The sequence below is a fragment of the Arvicola amphibius genome, chromosome 10 (assembly GCF_903992535.2).
Source record: "Arvicola amphibius chromosome 10, mArvAmp1.2, whole genome shotgun sequence".
NCBI lineage: Eukaryota > Metazoa > Chordata > Mammalia > Rodentia > Cricetidae > Arvicola > Arvicola amphibius.
Window position 1 is genome coordinate 57,977,943 of NC_052056.1, and position 25,416 is coordinate 58,003,358.

General features: G+C 45.0%; 1 protein-coding gene across 1 annotated transcript in view; it reads left to right on the forward strand.

Annotated features, from left to right (window-relative positions):
- The first annotated feature begins 3,371 nt into the window (after positions 1 to 3,371).
- The window catches only part of LOC119825694 (protein mono-ADP-ribosyltransferase PARP14-like), a 45,734-nt gene continuing 23,689 nt past the window's right edge, over positions 3,372 to 25,416 (forward strand). Inside the window, exons 1-6 of the mRNA XM_038346735.2 lie at positions 3,372 to 3,661; positions 8,322 to 8,452; positions 9,472 to 9,505; positions 14,813 to 15,037; positions 18,001 to 18,237; positions 21,903 to 24,136. Of these exons, the coding sequence (XP_038202663.1) occupies positions 3,475 to 3,661; positions 8,322 to 8,452; positions 9,472 to 9,505; positions 14,813 to 15,037; positions 18,001 to 18,237; positions 21,903 to 24,136 (3,048 nt within the window). The 5' untranslated portion in view covers positions 3,372 to 3,474. The remainder of the gene's footprint in view (positions 3,662 to 8,321; positions 8,453 to 9,471; positions 9,506 to 14,812; positions 15,038 to 18,000; positions 18,238 to 21,902; positions 24,137 to 25,416) is intronic.

Genomic DNA, 25,416 nt, shown 5'->3' on the forward strand with positions numbered 1-25,416 from the left:
AATGCCATCCCGGACTCCTGTTTCTGTGACTTCTGCACTGTGATAGACACCACCTGGCACTGTGACAAAACAACCCTTCTCCCTCCAGCTGCTTTTGTCAGGTGTCTCATCGGAGCAACAGGAAAAGTAACAAAGGCAGCAGCATCCACCTGGGGTATTAGAGAGCCTACATCACTCCTAGTTTGGAGATGCTCTATTAGAGATGGCTGTACCGGCAGACTGACACTGGATTACACTATGGGGTCGCCCAGAGTGGAAAGGCCCAGTGTTGATGGAAACTTAAACTATAAATATCACTTTTATTGTGAGTGTAAGAAAGAACCAAACTGAAGCCATTTTGAATAAGACTTCCATCTTGAAAAGTAGGATGAAGCCAGGTTAAAGTTCCCAAGCCCTCCCCAGACCTCCCTGGGTAACTGACATCACTGACATCCTGGTTGGCAAGTTGAGACCGGGATGGTGGGCAAATCCCCCGCCACAGTTGAGTAAACCAGGCTAGACCAGTGCACCGCAGGAAATCTTCCTTGGAAAGTTCCCTATCCCTGAACCTTGACTGGCGAACAAAGTAACTGTGACTTGGTGCAGATGTTTACAGATTTTCTGCTTAAATACTTGCTGAAAGGAACGTTCAAAGACACAGCCAGCTCCTGAGTCTGTACTGTTGTTCTTGGGCGGTTGTTCTTTGATTACGAATTCAATAAAGAACTTCCTTTGTGTGGACTCTTGAGCCTGCTTGGGCTGTTTTGGACTCTTGGACCTACAATTTGGTTTCGTTTCTTAGAAATTGATTGTGTGAGAAAAATGAGAAACCGTTTGCTCAGCTCTGGAACTCTAAGTTTTGGGAAAGGGGTTGCTGGTTTTCTTTGTGGTTTGGGTTAGCCAGGGACAAAGTCAAGGAGAATTGGCGCTCTAACCTGCCTACCTGTATCCTCTATGCCAGGGGCCAGAGCTGTTTGGATCAGCTGATGAGCGCCATCTGCAGGCAGAATGCTGAAACCTGGAGGACACCCGGGCACTGTTCAACACTATTAGAGGTCAGGGAAACAAAACAAAGCAAAATAGCAAATTCCCTTCTGCGGATCCCTGTCCCTCTCTATACTGTTTCAGTTCTTTGGGATTAAGTAACAATTTGCTTTCTCTGAACTGTCTGTCTCCAAAGCATCTCTGAACTTGACAGACCCTGAGATAGGACTTTTTCTTCTACTGCTGACAGCTGACGAACTTTAGTGCAACCTCCTGTATACAGATATATGAAAACGTGTTTATAAACCAAGAACTTCCTGATAATAACTCATAAAGTTATTTATGACAGTTCTTGAGTTCACATATGCTTATATCATTTACTAAAAATGGAAGCAAATTTGCACATTGCAACAGATGTGTTTGTTGTTTTTTTTTTTTACATAAAGAACTAAATCTCGCTGAGTATTTGCTACTGCAGGACATGGAACCTTTTTCATTTTTTCCAGACTTAATGAACATTTTTCTTTCACTGTTGTCGATGCTGAGAACCCTACTTTGATTTAATACTAAATATAAGATGGCAGATGCATGTTGAGGACCGTTTCAGAAATAGGAGGAAATTCTGTCTTAATTCCAAGACAATAATTATTGAAAGAATTTTTTATAGTGAGTGTTTTGCCTGCATGTGTGTCAGTGTATGACATGTGTATGAAGAGTCCACATGTGTATGAAGAGAACACAGAAGCCAGAAGAGTATATTAGATTTCTTGGAACTAGAGTCACAGGGGGTTGTGAGCTGCCATGCAGGTGCTCAATCTGGGTCCTTTGGAAGAGCAACCAGTTCTCTTAATTGCTGAGCCATCTCTCCAACCCCCAAAACAGCAATTTTTAAAACTAAGCATTTTCACATGATGCATGATGTCAGAAGACAACACCGCGGAATCTGGGCCAGAAGCAAGGATGTGCTATGCAGTTGATTTTGAATTAGTTTTTGGTCATTGTGTTTTCAGAAACATTTCGGTGTTACCAAGATCTTCACAAGCCTCCCACTGGGTTGTGTGATCTGTTGGATTGGAATCCACAGAGAAATGGGACTCATCAGTAAAAAAACACCTGGATCTTCTTCCAAGCCCGTCTTTATTCAAGATGCTTTGCTGCTGGTGCCTGGGGAAGTCATGGCTGGTGCCACGAATATCTTCCACATCCCTTCTTTTAATTAACATTCACACATGCCTAGGACTTTTCTATCTTCAAAACATTTAAATCCAAGAAACAAACTCCCACCCCACTCACAGCCCGACTCTCCATCTTCCTGTTCAGTCACCTTCTGGGAAGCTCTGGCTAGGTTTGCAGCTTCTACTTCCTCCTTTTGTCAGACTTCAGGCATCCCCAGACTCCCTGCCCTCTCTGTTTTCATCAGACTGGGCTGCTAGGGTCCACAGAGGACCAACCCACCCCTAACCCTGGAGTGGCAAAGCCTCTAACTGTCTCACACATCCGCTCATTGCATGTTGAGGACACACACGGTCCCAGCTCTTCTCACCCCTGTCCCAGTCAGCCCTCTTCACTCCTGCGCTAGGATCCAGTCTCTTGCCCTACTCCAGGGTGAACTTTTCATATCTTTCAGCAAATGCTGCCTTCAGTGGCAGCTTAGAGCCCACGTTTCCTCTAGACCTCTCTAGAGTGTGCAGGTCGGCAGCCTTCTTTCTCCTGAGTCCACTCCAGCACCATGCAGCAGCCCTGGTGATTTTGTGCATGTGAATCACCACCCAGAGTCTCCCCTTCCCCAACCCTCTAAGGTCTTTTCTCGATAGTCCTCAGGCTTCAGGTGCCATGTCACCTGCCCATAAGCTCTTTTGTCCTTCCCTTAATTAGGCTGGGAGCCCCTGCTCTCCTGCTCCAGCAACACCTGTTTACTGTCTTCTCTCCTGTGTCCCCACATCTGTGTCCCTCCGTTGTACACCCAGAAAGCATTGGTTGGTGTCTAGCACATGTTCCTCAAAACTGGGAGTTTGTAGACATGGTGTTCACGAATGAGAAAACAGAATTCAGAAGCAGGAAAAAGGCAGATCAAATTCTGAGGAGTGGTCCCCAAGTGAGCAGAGAGCATCCGGAGAGGATCATTTGTGAGCCCCTTTTCTTCTCTCATACAATGTGGGTTTTGCGTATACTGACGTTATCCTAGGGATGGAGCAGAGCTCAGCTGTGGCTGGGGTGAAGTGCACGAGGAGCCTAGCTAGAGAGTTACTAAGCAAAGAGCACCTGAGACCAGAGTCTGGGACTGCCAGCTCCCTGGGATTGACTCACTTCTGTTGAGGGCGGGAGAAGAAAGAAGGGGACTGGGAGTTCCCCGGGGTCCTTGGGTGTGTGTGTGGGAGAGGGGTGGGGTTTGCACTATTCCAATAGAGGGACAGCTAGGTGAAATAGAAAGCAGAAGAGAATGTAACTCAAAGTGAACTCTGAGCTGCTTTGCCTGACCTGGCAGTCACGGTTTCGCGCAGGCCAGCCAGGATGGCTGCCTCTGGGCCGTTCCCACTGCTGGTGGAGGGATCCTGGGGTCCCGACCCCCCGAAGACCTTAATCAACAAGTTGCAAACATACTTCCAGAGCCGGAAGAAGTCGGGCGGAGGGGAGTGCGAGGTCATCCTGCAGCCTGGGAGCCCAGCGAACTTTCTGGTCCTCTTCTCCCCAGATGACGGTGAGGGCCTTGAAGGTAGCACCCTGCAGGGTTCGGAGTCATGGATGGCAGGCCCAGTACTAGGCTACAGCTTCATGGGAGCAGGAGGTCCTGGGGCCCAAATCTGGGTAGCAAGCGCATTCTGGAGCAGTGATGGTTCCCCTTTCTCTTCCATGAGTTTCCTGGCTGCTGTGAACCTTCTTGTGCTTCTCTCTCTCTCTCTCTCTCTCTCTCTCTCTCTCTCTCTCTCTCTCTCTCTCTCTCTCTCCCTCCCTCTCTCCTTCTCTCCCTCCCTCCCTCCTTCTCTCCCTCCCTCCTTCCCTCCTTTAACTTTCCCGTTTTTATTATTCAAGTGGTACAGTTAAAGAATTAAGAATCTTGAGAAATTGTGGATCAGCTAGAACCAAGGGGTTCTAGCTAGGGAGAGGTGTCTTTGGGAGGTGAGCTTGAGGAAGGAAAAGCCCAGGAGCTCTTGTGGCACAGCCTGGACAAAGTTCCTGCTTTGTCCTTTTGCCCAGGGTGGCCTCAGGTGGCTGTGATCTTTGAGCCTGGGTGGGGGTAGAAGTGGGGTGGAGGTGGGGGTCCCCTCATCTCTGAGAGGCTCCAGAACAGTTGAGCAGTTGAATGTTCCCCACTCCTGTCTGCAGTCAGCAAGGGAGGCTCAGCCTTGTTTGCTTGCTCAGGTGGGTGATTGGAAGCCCCAGACCTGTGGCTTCTGGAAGGCCACCATTAGCTCCCACCTGAGATTTTGTAGACCAGGGTCATCCTCAGAATGCAGACAATTCCTCCTTCTCCTTGAATTTGGAGAAACATTTGGGGCAGAGGAGGGACAAAGAGGCCTAGGAAGCCAGGCTGTAGTTAACAGCCCAACAGGGATCCAAGAAGAAAACAGTAGAGAGAGACTGGTGTAGGGGTGTAGACACAGGTTTTCAGAAAGCCTGGGTGAGAACTTTATCGTCCTAGGTTTGATTTCACCAGGGTGTGCTCCGCAGACACCTCATAGCAGAACCTGTTTTCTCATTTTCCCTTTTCCTAGAGCAGTGTGGTTCTCAACCTTCCTACTGCTACAACCCTATAATACATACTGTGGTGACCGGATTATAAGATTATTTTCCTTGCTACTTCATAGCTGTTATTCTGCTATAAATTGTAATGTAAATATCTCTGTTTCTGATGGTCTTAGGCTACCTCTGAGAAAGGACCTTTGACCCACATAGGGGTCTCGTAACTGACAGGTTGAGAACCACCTCAGAGAGTTAGAGGGTTCCCAGTTTGATTCCAGCTATCACTACCCCAGTAGACACAACCCTTATGGAGTGTGTTCTTCTCTTGAGCTGTCTCCAAATGTTGGTCGCATGTTAGTGGTATAGACTACTGCATCCTGGTCACAGGGAGGGTGGGGGAACTAGACCCAGCCCCAGCTCTATTCTAGACACTTTAGTACAGAGAATGTGGGTGAGTGGGGAAGCATTTGCCACCAGCCCTCTGAAGTGACTGGGACATGCTGAAGTCTGAAAAATCTCTGTTGTTTATTGAGAGCCTCAAGCCAACAAAATGGAGATCTCTAAGATACTGGTAGTTTAGTGACATACACAGCACGGGAAAGTATGTTTGTGATGATACAATCCCAGCTGTAGCCTTCGCCGTGGGCCCTGGGCAGCTGAGGTGAAGGCTGGGCTCACACCCCAGCTCAGCTTTCTCCCTCAGGGGCTCCCAGCCCCCTCTTCTCCCAGGTGGCTCAGCTGATTCCTCTCATTTCACTCCCAACACAGATGACTCAGAGCATTAAAATGGAACATTGTTGCAGGCCAGTCTTTGGGGTGACCAGATCACTTTCAGTTTCCTATTTGAGGCCCCACTTCCTCCTCAGCAAGGCAGCTGGAATTTTCCAGCAGATTTACCCTGCAGTCCTAGGGCAGCAGCTTTCCTTTCCTGTAGAGGCCCCACCCTCCATCCCAGAAACACCCTGAGCAAACATGACTCTATTCATGTAAACCTACACCAGCTGGGCAGGACTACTGAGCCTACCAGTGCAGTAGTGTATGCCTGTACCAACAGGGAGGTCTCACCTTTGTAGGTCAACTGGATTCCTGTACTGTTGAGTATGTAGGTCTTTTTTCCCTTAGGACACTGAGCTATACTCTCAGACCCAAGCTCAAGTCCCTGTAACCCCATTTCAGGTGGACACACTTTATCATGCATTCTAGTCCTATATGGGCTCCTGTTTATTAAGTGAGGGCCTAGGCATTCTTGAAGTAAGGGGACTCATATTCTTCAAAAAAAAAAAAAGAAAAAGCTTTGACAGGGTCAGTGCAGATCTCTATGCATTTAAAGCCAGCCTGGTCTACAAAGCAAATACCAGGACAGCCAGAAACTGTTACACAGAGAAACCCTGTCTCTGAAAACTACACAGACCTACAGAAAATATTTATTTGTATTGCATGTATATGGGTGTTTGCTCTTTATATGGCTATATACCACACGCATGTAGTACCTGCAGAGGTCATGAGAGGGCATCAAATCCCCTGGAATGCATACATCTAAGAAGAGACGGCTATGCTTGGATGCCTTAGATGGACTTCACCAAAGTCCAGGAAAGAGGAGGAATGTAACACGGAGGTGCAGGACATTGTGTAACAGGCTTCAGACTGTTCACACAGAGGTCACCCTGAGGTCACCCAGTCCTCAGTCTCCCTCACCAGCCAATACAGCTTCTCTGGAGACTTCTGACTACTCATAGAGTAGAGTTAGAGACCCATGTTCCTTCTCAGATGGATTCTAACGTCTGTATCTGGGTGGACATCTAAGTGAAGTCGCTAGACCTGCCATCATATTTCCCTTTGTGACAGGCTCTGAGCTCATCAGACTAGCTGTCCTTCAGAGAACAATGGCACCCTAATGTTTTGCAGTAGCTGTGAACACCACGGCCCAGGTATCTTTCTCCTTGGCCATACCCCTCCTGTTCCTTTTGTTTCTCTGTTGGCCATGTCCCTTCCTGCTCCTTTCCTGTTCTCAATAATGGCCATGTCCTTCCCTGCTCCTTTCTGCTTCTCCATGGTCTGAGCAACACTGATTTTCCTCTTCTCTCTCTGGCTGCAGTTTCTGATATCACAATGCACATTCTCATAGCTCTTTATGTTGTTGACAGCGTTCCTAGAAAATAGTTTCAATGGGAAACCTCTGCTCCAGAATTGTTTATTTCTTTATAGCCACTCAGCTAGACTGTGGGTAAATTGCAAATCAAATGACAAGTCTTTGGATTCTGTAGAGTTTCACTAAGTTCAGCTGTCTGGTGTTCTAATTCTGTTTTTGCAATATCTCCTCTATTCTTGTTTTTTTCCCCTTTACTACCGTATTGTGTTATTTATTATTGCAGGCTAATGGCTGAACTCCTGGTCATTCTGATGATGACAAACTGGGTCACCTCTGTACAGCATGGGTCTCACCCCATGTACCCAGTTGTCCCTGTAATTATAAATATTCCCACCTCCAGTGCCCACCCAGTACAGTACAGGTCCTGTACTACTACACTCTATGGTTCTTCAATGCAGTGCACTGACTGGCTCAACACAATTCCACTGACCTCAGTAGTCAGGTAGAAGGCTGAGGCTGTGTATGTAGGATTTGTGTAGCAGGATGCTGACGGGATTCCCCAGAGTTCCCTTGTGTGATAACATATCCGAGATAATCACCTTGAATAGAGGAAGGGTTTACCTGGGCTCTATAATTTTGGGGCATTTGGTCTACAATCAGTTGGCCTGCTGCTTTTGAACAATGGCACAAGGCAGCACATCCTATCAGGAACTCTTGGCTCTGTAGTGATACAGAAAGAAGAAAAGGGCTGGGGTCCCAGGGTCATCCCTTCCCCTGGGGAAACCTGACTTCCTTTAGGCCTCACTTCTTAAAGCTTCCAGGACCTTCCATTAGACCATGAATTTGCAACCCTGTTTGTAATTTCAAGGCCCTTGGGGCACACTCAATAACTAAGCTAAACCAATGAATATTAAAAAGTAATCTGGGTGTGGCAGCACATGCTTTGACCCCAGCACATAAGAAACAGAGGCAGGTAGGTCTCTGTGAGTTTGAGTCCAGCCTGATCTACAGAGCAAATTCTAGACCAACCAGGGCTGCATAGTAGTCTTGTCTCAACAAAGCAACCTAAGCAAATAAACAACACCACAGGAAGTTTAGGGGCAGGGGAATGGCTCACTGGCTTAGATAATTTGCTGGGTAAGTATGAGGGCCTGAATTTGAATCTTCAGCCCCCTTGTAAACAGCTGGGCATGGCTCCATGTGCCCAGTGTAGAGAACAGAAATGGGCAGATCACAGCAAGCCTATAACCAATGGGCAAACTTCAGATTCAGTGAGAAACCCCATTTCCAGGCCAAAAGGCAAAGAGCAATGCAGGGAAATGCCCAGTGTCCTGCTGTGGCCTCCATGTGACCAGGGGTGTGCACTCCTCCACATGCCCACATGTCTACAACATGAATAATGCACACACAGTGATATTCACATCCCTGTGCTGAGTTTTCCTTCTTTTACAAGGGCTTTCTGCTTAGGGAGATGGGCTGAGCCGCTGGCTCATAATTGTGAAGTCTGTAGAAATCATGGATTAATTATGTAAGTAAAGATTGCTTGCAATTTGGCTTAAAATATTTTTTTCTTTTTTTAACGTTTCAGTTAGGCAAAATGTTCTTGAGAAAGAAAATCATGAGTTAGTGTGGCCAGGAAAAGGGACATTCAAGTTAACTGTCCGGTTGCCCGAAGACCCAGATGAAGCCTCAGTGTCTAATGAGGAAGTTCCAGGAAAGGTAAGGACACAGGGCGTTATTGCAAGGTGTGTGGGATTCTCTATGATGAATATGGTAGAGATGTGCTGGGTGGGGTGGCGCTCACCTTTAATCCCAACACTTGGGAGGGAGAGGAAGGAGGATCTTTATGAGTTCAAGGCTAGCCTGATCTACATAGTGAGTCCAGACCAGCCAAGGCTATATAGTGAGACCATGTCTCAAAAAGAAAAATGGTAGATCAGGGCCTAAGTCACAGTAGCCTGAGAATGGCAGCTTGGGACTCTGGAGGGAGCAAGGACTGTAAACAATGGAGAAGCAGTCATTTTTGTCACTTTTGGAAGAGTTCAGATTTCAGGGTGAGATAGTAATGAATTTGGAATGTCAAAGTTTGTATCCATTGCTCTTGGCATCTTTATAACCAGAAGCCTGCTGTTCTGTTTCCATCATCTTGAGGCCAGCAGTGTACACCGTGTGTGCTGTTCCCTCAGCTGTGAAGAAGATTGTCAGGGACCTCTCTGAAGCACGTGCACCGTGTTCATACAGTAAACGTGAACTAAGTGCCAAGTCAGGCAAACCTCTGACTAAGCTGCCTCACGGGAGTCTTCTGTGTGTGTCTCATTTCAACAGTGATTATTGTGACCAGCAAAAAAGACACACTGTGACATGTAGCTTTTTATCCATTCACTAGCCTAGTATTCAGATGTGTTATTATCATTTCAATTAATTTACATCTCCAGTCTGGCCCAAGAGGTGTTTTATTTATATATGGAATGATTCACAGCCGCTGGGTGGTGGAGGCACAAGTCTATAACCCCAGCACTGGGGACACAGAGGCAGTTGGATCTTTTTGAGTTTGAGCCAGCCTGGTCTACAGAGTGAGTTCTGAAACAACCAGAACAAGTTACACAGAGAAACCCTGTCTCGAAAAAAAAACAAACAAACAAAACCAACAAACCAGCTAAACTAACAAAAACCAACCAATCAAATAAACAGAAAGAAATGATTCTTATATTAATGCTGTCTTACTGTTTTGGTTTTAGGAATCCAAGACTAAAAAAGGTGCTGCAGGAAAAGGTAAGTCTCTACTAAGGTAACTCTAGTGTTCATCAGGCAGTTTGTGTTTATTAAACAAGTAGCTTGTGTTTTACGAAGCTGCTCATTCATTCCCGGCCACAAAATAATCACCCAGAAACCATATTATTTGCAATACTGTTTGGCCAATAGCTTAAGCATATTTCTAACTAGCTGTTATATCCTAAACTAACCCATCTCTATTAATCTGTGTATCGCCACATGGCTATGACTTACTGAATAAAGTTCTGTGGTGTGTCTGTCTCTGGTGGAGGATACATGGCTTCTCCTGACTCTGCCTTCTACCTCCCAGCATTCAGTTTAGTTTTCCCTATCTAGCTCTGTTCTGCCCTGCTATAGGCCCAAAGCAGTTTATTTATTCATTAATCAATAAAAGTAACACATAGACAGAATGATTTCCCACATCATTTCCCCTTTGTGTTTAAATAAAAAGGATGGTTTTAACTTTAACATAGTAAAATTACATATAACAAGACAGGTACTAAGCAAGAACTACAGTTACAATATTTACATCTACTTTATCTTTTATTATAACTAAGGATAAGTATAAGTATAACTATAACTATTCTTCAACTCCATCAAATACTTCAGAAGGATATAATATTACCTAAGTAAACAGGAAGTGCAGTGTGAACAACTTCCAAAACTCTAGAACTGATAGAGACATCTTGCTGTATGTACAATACCCAAAGTTCTTCTGCATCATTGGAGCATCCATCTTCAGCCTACAGGCCCATAGTATCTTGCAGACTTTTCCATAAAGCAGGAAATTTCAAAGACAGTTCCGCCTATATTGACAATTTGTCAGTTATTTTTTTCTGTGTCCTGCAAAATGGCTGGCAGACTCTTTCATGAAGTGGGAACCCCTTTAGGCAAGTTTATCAGTCTTTTCTCTGTGGGTCCTGCATCTCCAGTTCATATAACATAACATCAAGCAGTCTAGGGAAGAGCAGTTTTTTGTCCAAGTGGCTAACAAACTTCATGAAGAGCCTCTTTGATGCCCGTCTTCCTTTTGAAGTAACTGGTGCTGTCAGGAGCAGATGTGTCTCACTGTCATGAAAAGTCCTAAATTTTTAAAATATTTTAAATGCCATATTCTGAAGGGCTCTGAAAGATTTAAAGAATATCTAGAAACCTAACTAACATGAATACAAACTTGACTATTATAGATGATTATTTATTAGCCTATATTTCTTAATTATACATTGCATTTTTAAATGAGCTAAACAAAAACAATACCTTAATCAAGAGAAGAAATATATATATAACAAAATTTACCTAAAATTGTTATCACTAAACCATACCCCCTTAGTATGTAAACAAACGTTTTTAAACAATATTTGGGAATTTGGGCATAGTTCTCTCCAAACTGCTTCCTGATTTTTGTTGGGCAAAGTATTTTGGGGGGTGTTCACAGCAATCTTTCAGGGGGTCTTGGTCCATCAGACCACATTAGTCTGAAAGACATCCACAGGTCTCATCCTCTGTAGAAACAAAAGCAGAACCTCTTTTCCAAAGCAACAAATCTTTTTTTTTTCCTCATGGTTTATTTTTTTTTTATATTTAAAAATTTCCATCTCCTTCCCTCCTCCTCCCCCCTCCCTCCGCTCCTCCTCTCCCTTCCCTCCCCTCCTTCTCCCCCTTCCCTCCCCTTCCCTCCACCCATACCTCCCCTCCCTCCCTCTCAAGGCCAAGGAGCCATCAGGGTTCCCCACTCTATGCTAAGTCCAAGGTCCTCCCAACTCCCCCCAGGTCCAGGAAGGTGATCGACCAAGCTGAGAAGGCTCCCACAGAGCCCGTCCATGCAGAAGAATCAGAGCCCAGCGCCAATGTCCTTTGCTTCTCAGTCAGCCCCCGCTGTTGGCCACATTCAGAGAGACGGGTTTGGTCGCATGATCCATCAGTCCCATTCCAACTGGAGTTGGTGATCTCCCTTTAGTTCTGTCCCACCGTCTCCATGAGTGAACGCACCCCTCACGTTCCTGACTTTCTCCCTCATGTTCTTGCTCCTTCTGCTCCTCATCAGGACCTTGGGAGCTCAGTCCAGTGCTCCAATGTGGAGCTCAGTCACCTTCCCCATCTGTCGCCAGCTGGAGGTTCCCTCACGGTCCTGACTTTCTTTCTCATGTTCTCCCTCCTTCTGCTCCTCATCAGGACCTTGGGAGCTCAGTCCGGTGCTCCAATGTGGGGCTCTGTCATTTTCTTCATCTATCGTCAGGTGGAGGTTCTATGGTGATATGCAAGAAATTCATCAGTATGGCTATAGGAACTGGCCTTTTCAGGCTCCCTCTCCTCAGCTGCCCAAGGAACTAACTGGGGGCGTCTCCCTGGAAACCTGGGAACCCCTCTAGGGTCAAGTCTCTTGACAACCCTCAGGTAGCTCCTTAAATTAAGATATATGCTTCCCTGCTCCCATACCCACCCTTCCTATATCCCAAGCACCCCATTCCTCCGAGCTCCCCCCGTTCTCCCCTTCACATTTTTCTCTCCCCATCTTCCCTTGGCCCAGTCTCGCCCAACCCTCAAGTTCCCAATTTTGCCTGGGGATCGTGTCTACTTCCAATATCCAGGAGGATTACTATATCTTTTTTTGGGAGTTCACCTTCTTATTATCTTCTCAAGGATCCCAAATTTATAGGCTCGATGTCCTTTAATTATGGCTAGAAACCAATTATGAGTGAGTACATTCCATGTTCATCTTTTTGGGTCTGGGTTACCTCACTCAGAATAGTGTTTTCTATTTCCATCCATTTGCCTGCAAAATTCAAGATGTCATTGTTTTTTTACCGCTGAGTAGTATTCTAGCATGTATATATTCCACAGTTTCTTCATCCATTCTTCCACTGAAGGGCATCTAGGTTGTTTCCAGGATCTGGCTATTACAAATAATGCTGCTATGAACATAGATTAGCATATGCTTTTGTTGTATGATTGGGCATCTCTTGGGTAGATTCCCAATAGTGGAATTGCCAAAGCAACAAATCTTTAGATCAGATTGTGAAGTCAAGAAACATTTAAAGCATAGATGTTGGTTTAGCTTAGCAGTCTGTACAATGAAATGTGTCTCTGTACTTAGCTCCTTCACAGTCAAAAAATAAAATGTAGCACAATAATATATATAATCTAGACTCTATGTGTACTTCCTTCTTTATGTGGCTTATTTTTCTTATTGTATTACTTTTTCTACAAGTTAAATATTTTACTATCTTTACTCCTTTAATCTATGACTGTCTATACTCTTATATTACATTTATTGTCTCTTTACACTTTCTGCTCCCTCCAAAGCCTATATATATATAAACACACTGTGTCTCATTTAGAAGTCTTTTTTGTCTGAATCTGTCCTATTGTGTATTTGTAATCCTTTTCTGTCCGGGAGTGCTTCGTAAAATGCTAAGCAGCAGCATGACTTGGACTAAGGCTGCTTTGCCTATTGGCTCCACCCAGTCCATCATGGTGGAGGTGTGTTCACCACCTCTACGAACTGTGCACACTGCACCAGTTCCAAGTATAAAGCTAGTCTATGTCATGCCATTAAGCAGTTTGTAACATGCTGCTCACAATCCCCGAGGGAGCCTCCAGCTCCTTGGGCTTCCTTCAGAGAAATGGGACCAGCTTTTTTTTGTGTGCTGGTAGATGTCTGCAGCTGAGGAGAGCAGAGGAAGATCTGGGAAGTGGTGATAGTAGTGCAAGGACAGGACTTGAAGTGGATGCTTGCTGTGTGCATCTCTGGGTAGCAGTGCTCGGTGAGCACTGGGTGTGTCTTAGATGGACCCCAGCTTCTGAGCACAAGCCTCATCTGCTACAGGAAACAGTCAGCACTGGGACTGGGGTGGAGTTTCCTGTTTCCTGGTGGGTGGGCAGGGCCATGTCCTGCCCAGAGTTAAATAAAGGAGCTGCTAATAATACCTGTGTAAGGGGCACCAAATGAAGAACCATACTGGATAAGGTGAGCAAGAGCAACTAAGAGATCCAAGTCTTAGGGAAACAAATTCTTTCCCTGCATTACTCTGCCTTCTGGCCTAGAGAAGGGGTCTCTCACTGAACCTAGGTTTGCTCCTTCGACTAGGCTTGCTGGTCAGGGAGCTCTGTGGATCCGGCCCTCCAAACTGGGCACATGTAGACATGCCCAGCTATTTGCAAGGGGGCTGGAGATTCAAGCTCCAGCCCTCACTCTTACACAGCAAGCTATCTAACCCAGGGAGCCATTCTTCACTGATGCTGTTACAGTGGAATCTTTAAACTCTTACTTTATTCAGCCCGAGTACATACACAGCTTCCCATCCCTTTGCTCCTCCAGGGAGGCCAACAGTAGTTCTCTAATGCAGTGGACACCTGATGAGCCTCAGCTGTCTGCCGTGTCCCCACAGCACAGAGATGAAGACTATGCCCTGCCTGTAGAAGCTTGGTTCTGTAATCACAGTCGAGTCCTGGAAAGACTTATATGAGGGAGGATGCCCATTCCTCAGAAAGACAGAGCAGAAAAAGTAATAAAATTGAATAAGTGATAACAACAACAACAACAAAGTAAAAGAAACCAATGCTACTTTTTGTTTATAATTTACTAATAACAAGAGCAACAAAAACTCACGGTATTACATTTTAGAATTTTGTTTTGCTTTGTTTTTGAACTTCCTCTATAGACCAGGTTGGCCTTGAACTCACAGTGATCTGTTGACTAAGGTTTCTGCCCCACATGGTCCCAGAGCTGTTCAGTCCCAAAGAAGCATACAGAAATTATAAACAGGTTGACCTATTAGCTCAGGCTTCTTATAAACTCTTAAATCCTACATTAACCCGTTATTCTTGTCTTTGTTAACCACAAGCGTTGGTACCTTTCATCAGCGAGGCATTCTCATGTTGCTTCCTCTGCGTCTGGGTGACGACTGTAGACTCAGTCTTTCCTATTCCCAGAATTTTCCTGTTCTGGTTGCCCTTCCTATACTTCCTCCCTGGTCACCCCACCTATACGTCCTGCATGACTACTGGCCAATCAGTGTTTTATTAAAGCAATACAAGCAACAAATCTTTACAGGGTAGAAGACAATGTCTCACAGCAGAGATCTGTCTGCCTTAGCCTCCCAAGTGCTAGGACTAAAGGTGTATACTACCCTGCCTGGCTACATTTTAATTTTTAATTCACTAAAGCAAAAGATCCACTACCTAATGTTTTTTTAGCAGAGTTAGCCAAGATATGGGAAAGGGAGGAGGGTTGTCTTAAGATAATGGACTTAATAGAACTATGATTTAATACTCTACACCTGTCATTGTCATTTCTGATTTCCTCAGAAGATTTGGACACAACACATTCTCCCAGCAACAGAACGGAAGATGTCCCTAAAGAATGTGAAACTGTTTCCTCCATGGTGGCATTTGAAAACCTGCCAGAGAAGGTGACTGACATAGTGCTGACAATCCTAGTGGAGAATATAAGTGGCTTCCCCAGTGAGGACTTTAAGATGGAAGTGATCCGAGATTTTGGTGTTGCCGTGGTTACCTTTCAGAAGCCAATAGGTGAGCCCTAGGCCCAGGGAGGCCCTGCATCCCCAGGCTTCTGTCCACCACACCGCAGGGTCTGGGACATCTCTGAGTGTTTGACACATTGTTGTAGTAAACAAGGCCTCTAAGCCAATACAGGTGCCTTTCCCCTCAGATTGTGGAAAGATGAGCAAATTCATTTTGAGATCAAATTTGGGTCTGTTTAATAGACTTCCCTTTATTATATGATTGCTTGAGTGGGTGGGGTGGGGTGAGGTGGGGTGGGGGGGAGAAATATAAAGTCCCAGGCCATTCCAAGTGGAGGAGTTGGAACTCTTCCTTTACTTCCCAGGAGGAGGTAAGACTGGCCTGTCACCATGCCACACTTCTGTAAGGCAATGATGCCAACAGATTTACCCTAGTGCTTAGTGTCAGGCACCTGCCAGTCTCTGCATGTGTTAATTTATTAGTTCTTTTTCACAACCCTATGACAGGGCTCAATGTTGCTGAGAGATGGAGGAACTGGAATTGAGCCCGGACAGCCAACTTCCACTCCCCTTTTTCCCGTTATTTTACCACACAGCACTTCTCCTTGGTGTAACCATTTCATGGTCACACAAGTGGAGAAGAGAGATTCCACTTAATGGGGAAAATGAGTGCCCCAGCCAGCAAGATGGCAGAATGGGCAAAGGCACTGCCCCCAAGTCTGACAGCCTGACTTTGATCCCTGGGACTCATACAAGTTGCCCTCTGACCTCCAGATGTACGCAGACACATGCACTGGCATGTGCACACACATAAACATGGAAAAGAAAATGACTGCTCTGTTAGGTCATTGTCATAAGCAAGACCCAGCTCCACCTAAAACATGGCAGATTTCCAAATCTAAGCCCCATGTCCCATGGGCACAGCGGTGGGTGTCAGTCAAGCTCACAGGGGGTGCGGTCAGAATTCTGGCCCTGTCACTTAACTAGTTGTACGAAGGTGACCAAGTTATTATTTTCTCTGGTCCTTATCCACTCATCCATAAAATGAGGAAGATCACACTTACCTAAATTCCGTGAGATAGTACCTCAGGCACGTTAAGGATTTGTTAAAGACACTTACTCCAAATTTATTATTATTTATTATAAACAGAAATTTAAAGATTTGTTTATTTTATGTGTACATGCCTGCAAGTATCTGTGTACCACATGCCTGCAGTGCCTGAAGCAGCCAGTAGAGGGCATTAGATTTCCCTGGAACTGGAGCTACAGATGGTCCTGGGCTTCCAAGTGGATGCTGAGAACTGAATCACAGTCCTCTGCAAAGGCAGCAACGGCTGTTAACCTCTGAACCATCTCTCCAGACCCATAAAGGGAAATTTAAATTGAAATGATCTTGCAGCTGTTCACTGATCAACAATCTTGACTGCATTCTGTATTAGCTTCTGTTACTGTAATAAACATCTTAGGTCATCAGCCTCCAAAAAGAGAAGTTTATGCCAGATCACAGTTTGGGTGGCTTCTGTTCATGGTTGGTTAGTCCTGCTGCCCTGGGGCTTATGTTGAGGCAGTATGCATGGTGGCAGCATAGAGGAGAGACAGAGACAGAGACAGACGGGGGTCATTTTGTCCCCTACCTCCCCCATCAATGACTGGGACATTTCCCACAGGCCTCACTTGTTAAAGGATTCACTACTTCCCATAGCACTTGGGTGAGAACTAAGACTTAACACATGGGCCTCAGGGACAGTTTTGGTCTAAACTATGGCCACTGTTATGGACCAGGTACTGGTGTAGGGGCTGAGGCACAAAGATGACTAAAATCATAGTTCCCTCCCTAGAGGAACTCAGTCTGGGAGGAGGAGGAGGCATGTGTGTTAATGAATAGTGGAGAAAGAGAGGCTGTCTCCCAGGTGTAGTAACCAGAGAGAGGTGGGAGACAGGACCGTGCATAGTTGTCCCCACCTGAGTGTGTCCTCCAGCAGTGCCACCTGACCATCTCCATAGGACACCAAGCTTGTTCATGCTGCTACTGCTCCCTTCTCTTATCTGTTTGGCAAGTCTCCCTTTAGTGTTCAAATTAGAGACCAGATATAGTCCTTATACACTCTGAGTCTGAGTCCCATTTCATCTGTTCCTGATTGGAGTCCAAAAGGCAATTCAACTGTGCTTGATACCCATATTTTCCCAGTGATATACAAGCAAGGACTTCCTCAGATCCCATCACAATGACTGGCACATGACAGACCCACCATCTAATCTGTTAATTAAAAGAGATAGTTAGGCTGAGTCCTGAAGATAAATAGACCAACTGAAAAATAGAGGGGGTGCTGTAGACAGAGCCCTATTTTGTTCGCATGGTTCAATTTAATTTTCAACATCACAATAAAACAAAAATACCTCTGTATCCCATGTTGGACAAGGACATCTCACACACAGGCAGACTGCAGACACCGTAATTGCAGACATGGGCGTTGCAGACACAGTACAAGGACAAAAAACATGACTAGTTGGTTTTTGTTGTTGATGGTGGCTTTTTTTGGGGGGGGGTTTGACTTTGCTTTTTTTAAGGCAGGTTTTCTTTGTGCATCTTTAGCTGTCCTGGAACTAGCTCTGTAGACAAGGCTGGTCTCAAACTCACAGAGATCCGCTTGTTTCTGTCTCCCAAGGGCTGGCGTTAAAGGCATATGGCACCATCAGCAGATTCATGACTAACTTTTCATGGCAACGTGAAAATAAAACTGAAAGTGCTGCTTGGATATATGTTTGGAGTCAGGAGCCTGGCTGTGGATGCGGGCTCCTACCTGCTGGCAGAGTGGGCATCAAGGGTCTTGAGAAAATGGGGAGAGGGGTGGCATTGTGAGGAGTGCATTTAGGAGGGTTGGCCATGGCCAAAGCACAGCTCAGTAGCAGAAAATACAATTAACTAGTTCTCACTACTGGGTTGCAGCCAAACCATTTCTTCCATACCATATAGAGATGTCACTGAAATTTCCTCATTTTTTTTGTTTGTAGATACCAAAAGATTTATTAGTGATTGTATCGGTCACCATTCGAACCGACAGCTGCAGCTTGCCCCGAGACTTCTGGAAACAACAAAAGTAGTTAGGGTGGAAAACCTGCCTCCTGGGGTCGATGACTACCAGCTGCAGCTCTACTTTGAAAACCCTTCCAATGGGGGTGGAAGAGTCACCCGCATTGAGTGTTTCCCAGAGGAGAGCTCAGCGCTGGTTGAGTTTTCAGACTGCAAAGGTAATGTGCCTTGGCCTGCCACGCAGGCAAGACCTGGATGGTTGGCCATTTCAGCCATTCCTTAATCTGTCAGGAATGACACCAGTCTCTCATTCATCTGGATTTGGTGCAGAACGAGGGCAGCAAGGCAGGCTCTGGAGGAGCAGCACAAGCTCATGAGAGACAGGGAGAGCCTCTGACGAGTCCGGCCTGTAACTGAATGTCGCCATTCTAGGAACGATGACACGCCGTACTCACCGCCATAGATCTGTGTTTTATGTCCCTGCATTGATTCTCTAATGAACAAGTATAGGGAGAGATGGACTCAGAAGCATGTAGAGTTCTAGAAAGTGTTCCTGTTCCCCTTATGCTGTCCCTGTGCTGAGACAGGATAATGGGTGATTTCTCATAACCTCAGGAGGAGATGGAAGTCCTGTTGTTGATGACATCTTCAGTGGTTCTTGAGTCGGACAAACTTGACTTATGATCCTGATTGGTGGTCACTGGCCTGGTGACCTTTGTGAGCCCTCAAACCCCTTTGTTTTCTCATCTGTAGAGGTAGTGTTGGAGTTACCTCAGAGGAGTGCTGTAGGAAGAAAGGAAACAGTCCCACAGCAGTGCTTGGCCTAAGGAGGTGCTGAGTCTGAGCTGGAGGTCACTCAGGCTGTCCAGCCTCTCTGGAGCCCTGTAGGTCACATTCCTTCCCTCAGGCCTGCCTAGGATACCTGCCCTAGGACTGAGTCCTTCACCAGGGTATTGTATTTTCACATCTTTCTCTCATAGGTGCCATTTACATTAAAGTTGTTGCATGACTGACTCTAATTTCCATGCTGATACCACTTAAGCTTGCCCAACAGCTAAAACAAAGTGAGGCAAGTCCTGGAGACAGAGAGAGAATGTGAGCATTCAGTCAGGGGTGGGTTGTGGTGGCTGTCCTGCTACACATGGTGACTGGGAGATATAATGGGGAAGGCCTTACTAAATTGTGACCTCTGGGGCTGGACTCTCCAATAACTGTGAGAATGATTTTGATTTGGTATAGGGGCAAGACCATGGAATCTGGGTTGGCTCACACTGGCAATTAGTACAGATACTTTGTAGAAGGAATGGCGGACTGTGTCCCGCCACCTGGCTAGCTTTACCCAAAATAATTACATGGAAACTGTATTCATTTAAACACTGCCTGGCCCATTAGTTTCAGCCTCTTATTGGCTAATTCTCACATCTTCCTTTAACCCATATTTAGTTATCTGTGTAGCACTATGAGGTGGTCACTTACCAGGAGAGATCTTAACCTGCATCTGTCTTGGAGAGGAGAAGCATGGCGACTGCCTTGAAGCATCTGCATTCTCTTTCCCAGAATTCTGTTCTGTCTACTCCGCCTACCTAATTTTCTGTCCTATTAAAGGGGCCAAGGTAGTTTCTTTATTAACCAATGAAAGTAACACATAGACAATCCTCCATCATTCCCCTTTTCCTGTTTAAACAAAAAAGAAGGGCTTTCACTTTAATATAGTAAAATTACATGTAACAAAAACAGTTATCAAGCAAGAATTACAGTTACAATATTTAGATCTATTTTATCTTTTATCATAACTAGGGAAAACTATAACTATTGAACCATTCTTCAACACCATCAAAGACTCCAGAAGGATATAATATTACCTAAATAAACAAGAAATAAGCAACTTTCAAAACTCTAGAAATGACAGAGACATCTCACTGCCTGGACAGTCACCCAAAGTTTCTCTGTACCATTGGGGCATCCATCTTTGGCCAAGAGGCCCATAGTATCCAGTAGACATTTCCATGAAGCAGGAAAATTAAAAGACAGTTTAGTCACTTTTTTCTGTATCCTGCAGAATGTCTCAGACTCTTTCATGAATCAGGAACCCTGAAAGACCAACTCACTTTAAGGCAAGTTCAGCAGTCCTCTCTCTGCGGGTTCTTTGTGTCCAGTTTATGCAACAGTCCAGGCAAGAGCAGTTTCTTGCCCAAATGGCTATCAAACTCCATAAGGAGCCTCTTTGATGCCCATCTTCCTCTTGAAGTAGAGTGGTGCTGTCAGGAGCAGATGTGTCTCATTGTCATGAAAAGCCCTAAGTTATTAAAACATTAAATGCCATAGTCTGCAGTCTTTGAAAGATATGAAGAATAACTATCTAACTGAAATATATCTCTATATATCCAGAAAATGTAACTAACATGACTACCAGCTTGACTATTATCGACAATTATCCATTAACAACCTATATTTCTAATTATACATTACATTTTTAAGTGAACTACACAATCACAATACCTTAATCAAGAGCAGAAATACATATACATATAACAAAATTAACCTTAAACTCTATACCAATGCAAATTATTCATATCTATATCATATTCCCCTTTAAATGTAAAAGAACATTTATAAACAATATTTGGGAATATGGACACAGTTATTTCTCTCCAAACTGCTTCCTGCTAAGTGGGGGCGCTGTTATTTAGGTCTTTCATGTTATAACCTGTCTGCTAGGTTCATCTCAGTCAACAGTTGAGTGAAGTAATTTTTTGAAGATGTTCATAGCAACCTTTCAGGAGGGCGTGGTGTATCATACCATTTTGGGATAGAAGCAATCCACAGAGTGTCATCCTCTGTGAAAACAAAAGAAGACCCTCTTTTCCAAAGCATCATGTTCTTAGATCCAAATTCTGAAGTCATACCGTTAAGATGTCCATTCTGGTCTAGCCTGGAAGCCCATATAATGAAATGTCTCTCTGTATTTAGCTCCGTTACAGTCAAAAATTTCAAAGAAAACATAATAAAATACACAATCCAGATTCTCTGTTAATGGTTATTTCCCATTGCCGGCCTACCACGCCCGCTACAATACTTCTATTGGTTTATAGAACCCTGACTTTCCCCAGCCTCAGCTTTCTCACCTCTATCTATGGGTGTAATGGAATCTCTACCTGAGAAGGCCACTGCCAAGAGCAAACACAGGAAATTCATGTAAAGCCCTTGAGAGAGTGACACAGAGTGTTGGAAGAATTATCTTCTCCTGAAAAATGAAGTAACCTATGGAAGTTAAATTCTAGGACTCTACAGAAAGGGATGGATGCAGCATAACCCTCCATGATGATTAAGATATTTTATTATTTATTTATTTTTTTTATTATATGTGCATTGGTACTTGTCTGCATGTATATTCATGTGAGGGTGTTGAATCCCTTGGAACAGGAGTTACAGATGGTTGTAAGCTGCACTGTGGGTGCTGGAAATTGAACCCAGGTCCTTTTGAAGAGCAGCCTAGTGCTCTTAGCTGATGTGCCATCTCTCCAGCCCTTAAGCCATTCCTTGTGTTGGTACAAACTCCAACCCCATGCTTGTGTTTAAATCTGTGTCTGTTTCAAATTGTGCCACATACATCAGTGACATCAGAAAAACAATAGACTCGAGCATGATAACAGTGTAGAGCAATTTGGGTATAAAGTCATCATAGCCCTAAATGGAGTTTCTCTTGTGGTTAGCATCAGTCTACAGCTGAGCACATGGGAGAATGCCAGCTTTGAGTTTTACAAACATCAGAGTCTTTTGCCCTTTGGAAGAGATTATTTTTTGTTTTGTGTCTTTGGAAATGCATGACATTGGGTTTATTGTAATTTATTTATTTGTTTGTTTGTTTATTTTGTTTCTAAAGTGTTAGACACCATTCTGGCCAAGAAGCACAGTTTCAACAAGATGCCACTATCTGTCTTCCCCTATTATCCTTCTCTGGGCACAGCCTTGTATGGCGAGGAGAAGCCACTGGTCAAGCTTCCAGCATCTTTCCAAGAGTCATTGGGACTTCCTTTGTGGAAGTTCTTTCAAAAACATAACCATCTGATCAAGGAGATAAATGACAAAATGAGACGCTGTCACTGTGAGCTAACATGGTCTGACATCCATGGCACAGTGACTGTCAGACCTGCTGCCACCTTAGTCAGTCACAGACCAAGCATCAAAACCTGGCAGAGAGACGCCTCCGAGGTGCTGTCTGGCATCAAGTCTAAGTACGAAGTTAAGGTGTTTGAAGTGTATCCGCCAGTGTGGGACATCATACAGCATGAGTTAGGAGATGACAGGGTTCTGATTGAGTTTGATAAGGAGAGTCTCACCTTAGCCGGAAAATCAGAAGATGTCCAAGACATTGGCCAGAGAATCAAGGCGTTAATAGACAGCACCACGGGAAAGGTCCGAAAGGAGGAGCAGAGTCTGGAGGAGAAAGTAGCCATTTCTCCTGGGAAACATTTTCTTTTGCATCATAGTGGTTTCTTGGAGGGTCTAAGCAAAGAGAACCCAGAGATAGAGATTCATTATGATGCTGCCACTCAGCACCTGTGCTTTAAGGGATTCCGTGCAGATGTGTATAAAGTAAAGTGTGACATCCAGGAAAAGGTGTATTCCATGCCTCAGAAAGACGTCCTGCTTCCTTCCGAAGTCTTCATGTTTCTGCAGCAAGTGGACAGTCAGGAATTCTCCAAGACTCTTTTTGAAGCACAGAAAATTCTTGCCACGTATGAACTGAAAGGTACAGCTCTTCTCTTGATGGCCTGTTCTTTCAGAACCCTGACAGAAGCAGAGAAGAACATGCTTGATGCCTTGAGTTATAAAATCATTGAAGTTGAAGACAAGGACGTTTTTAGAGGCAATGTGTGGAAAAAGAAAATTAACCTTCTGCAAAAAAGACACCTCTCAACTGCAAGCATTATGATAAAGAATGAATTAACTTCAGGTACACCGGCGGAGGTCATCATTGCAGGCTGTGTGAAAGAAGTAAATGAAATCTATGGCCAACTTTTTGAGTTCTTGGAAAACAAAATGAAAATTGAAAGACTGGTTGATATTGAACAAGTCTTGATTATCGAGTATTTAAGGTCAGACAGGAAGCTATTCTGGCCAAGGATAAGGAAGGCCCATGTGCAGGCAAGGTTTACGCTGGAAGATGAACCAAAAGGCATTTTACTAACTGGCTCCAAGAGTAAAGTTCTAGAGTGCATGGACATGGTCAGGCAAATTCGGGATTCAGTCTGCATTAAAAGGTTCCAGATCGATAAGCCTGGTGCTAGGCAGTTCTTCCAGGACAAAGCATTCTATTACAAAAGTGAGATCAAACGCCTGTATGGATGCATCATTGAGCTCCAGGAGGGTGCAGAGAAGGACAAAGGCAGCCTTAAAGAGCAGAAGTGCCTCTTACAGAAGGACATAGCCCCTGGAGTCACGCTGATTGTACAGCAGGGAGACCTGGCTCAGTTTCCTGCTGATGTGGTCGTGAATGCGGCAAATGAGAATCTGAAACACATTGGTGGTCTGGCCCTCGCTCTTTCAAATGCAGCCGGCCCTGAACTTCAAGCAGAATGTGACAAAATAGTGAGAAAGGGTGGTGTGGTCCTACCTGGCAGTGCCGTTATCTCAAAACCAGGCAAGCTCCCTTGCCACCATGTGGTCCACGCAGTAGGGCCTCGGTGGAACGGAAATAAGGCCCAAGAGTGCGTGAGCCTATTAAAGAGAGCTGTGGAACGAAGTCTCTCCTTAGCTGAGGAGGCCAAGTGTCAATCCATAGCCTTGCCGGCTATCAGCTCTGGAATCTTTGACTTTCCCCTAGACCAGTGTGTGGCCACCATTGTTTCTGCCATCAAAGACAACTTCCAACGCAAGCCAGCCAGGCGCACCTTGAAAAAGATTTATCTGATGGACATATCTGCAAAGGTTGCTGGGGCCTTTGCTGAAGCTGTAGAAACTACATATAAAGCCACCCTCTCCGCAGCAGCTTCCCAGTCCAGTTTAACAGAATTAGATTTAGTGCCACAGATACCGCAGACACAGGACTATGTGCTGGTGTCCCCAGAAGGCCTGAAAATCCGGCTGGTGGAAGAAGATGTGCAGAATGCCACGGTGAGTGTCTGTCACCAACAGTGTGCTGTGATGTCACTGGCCTCTGTCAGCTTTATTGAGGGCCAAAGGAAGACAGGGTGGAGGGAAAGGACTGAGGAAAATTCCCTGCTCTCCTACTTGGGCCTTCAAACATTTTCCATGGACACTGGACTTCTTTTCAAATCATTTAGGAGTGTTTGTGTGTGTGTGTGTGTGTGTGTGTGTGTGTGTGTGTGTGTGTGAGAGAGAGAGAGAGAGAGAGAGAGAGAGAGAGAGAGAACAAAAGAGACAGACAGAGCAAAAGAGACAGACAGAGCAAAAGAGACAGAGACAGAGTCAGACAGAGACAGACAGACAGACAGACAGACAGACAGACAGACAGACAGACAGACAGAATATTTAGCTGGGCATGCCTTTGTTTAGTGGCACATGCCTTTAATTACAACACTTGTAAGACAGAGGCAGGCAAATCTCCATGAGTCAAGGCAAGCCTGGTCTATGTAGAATTCAAGCTCATCCAGGGCTACATAGTGAGACCTGCTTCCTTCTTCCTGAAAAGTATTTAATACCCTTTCCAACACAGGTTCTACTCATTGGAACCGTAGCGATCTGAAGCAGGGCAGGCTGGTACCTTCTTCCTGACCAGTAGCTGCAGGTCGCTCTGCATGGTTGTAGCTGCGTCCTCCAGTGAATGTCTGCCTTGCCCTTCTGACTGCTTCAGCAGGGGTTGGAGTTCAGAGTCGGGTGATCTGCCCTGTCTGTCACTCAGACAGCTCTGAGCATTTTGTTGTCTCTGATTTAAAGACACATGCTTTGTAGGCGGAGGCTGCGTGTTCATTTCACAGCTGCCCTGAATCGTGAAATAATCACATAAAAAGAATATTATTTAAATCACTGCTTGGCCAATCACTTAAGCCTATTGCTAGCTAGCTCTTATATCTTTGGTTAGCCCATTTCTAATGTTTTGTGTACTGCCATGGGGTTGTGACTTACTGGCAAACTTCCACTTGGCATCTGTCTCTGACGGGGCTACATGGCTTCTTTATGACTCTGCCTACTCTCTCTTCATCTGTCTTCTTGGAACTCCTGCCTTGCCCTATTCTGCTAAGCCACTGACCAAAACAGATGTATTCCTTAACCACTAAAAGCAGCACGTAGACAGAAGGACTTCCCACACCAATGCTTGGCTGAGGCGCAGTTGAAAGAGCATTTGCCAAACAGGCATGAAGTCCTGGATTCAGTCCCTTAGCACTGCATAAACACGGTGTGGAGGCACAAGTCTAAAAGCAACAGTAAGGAGA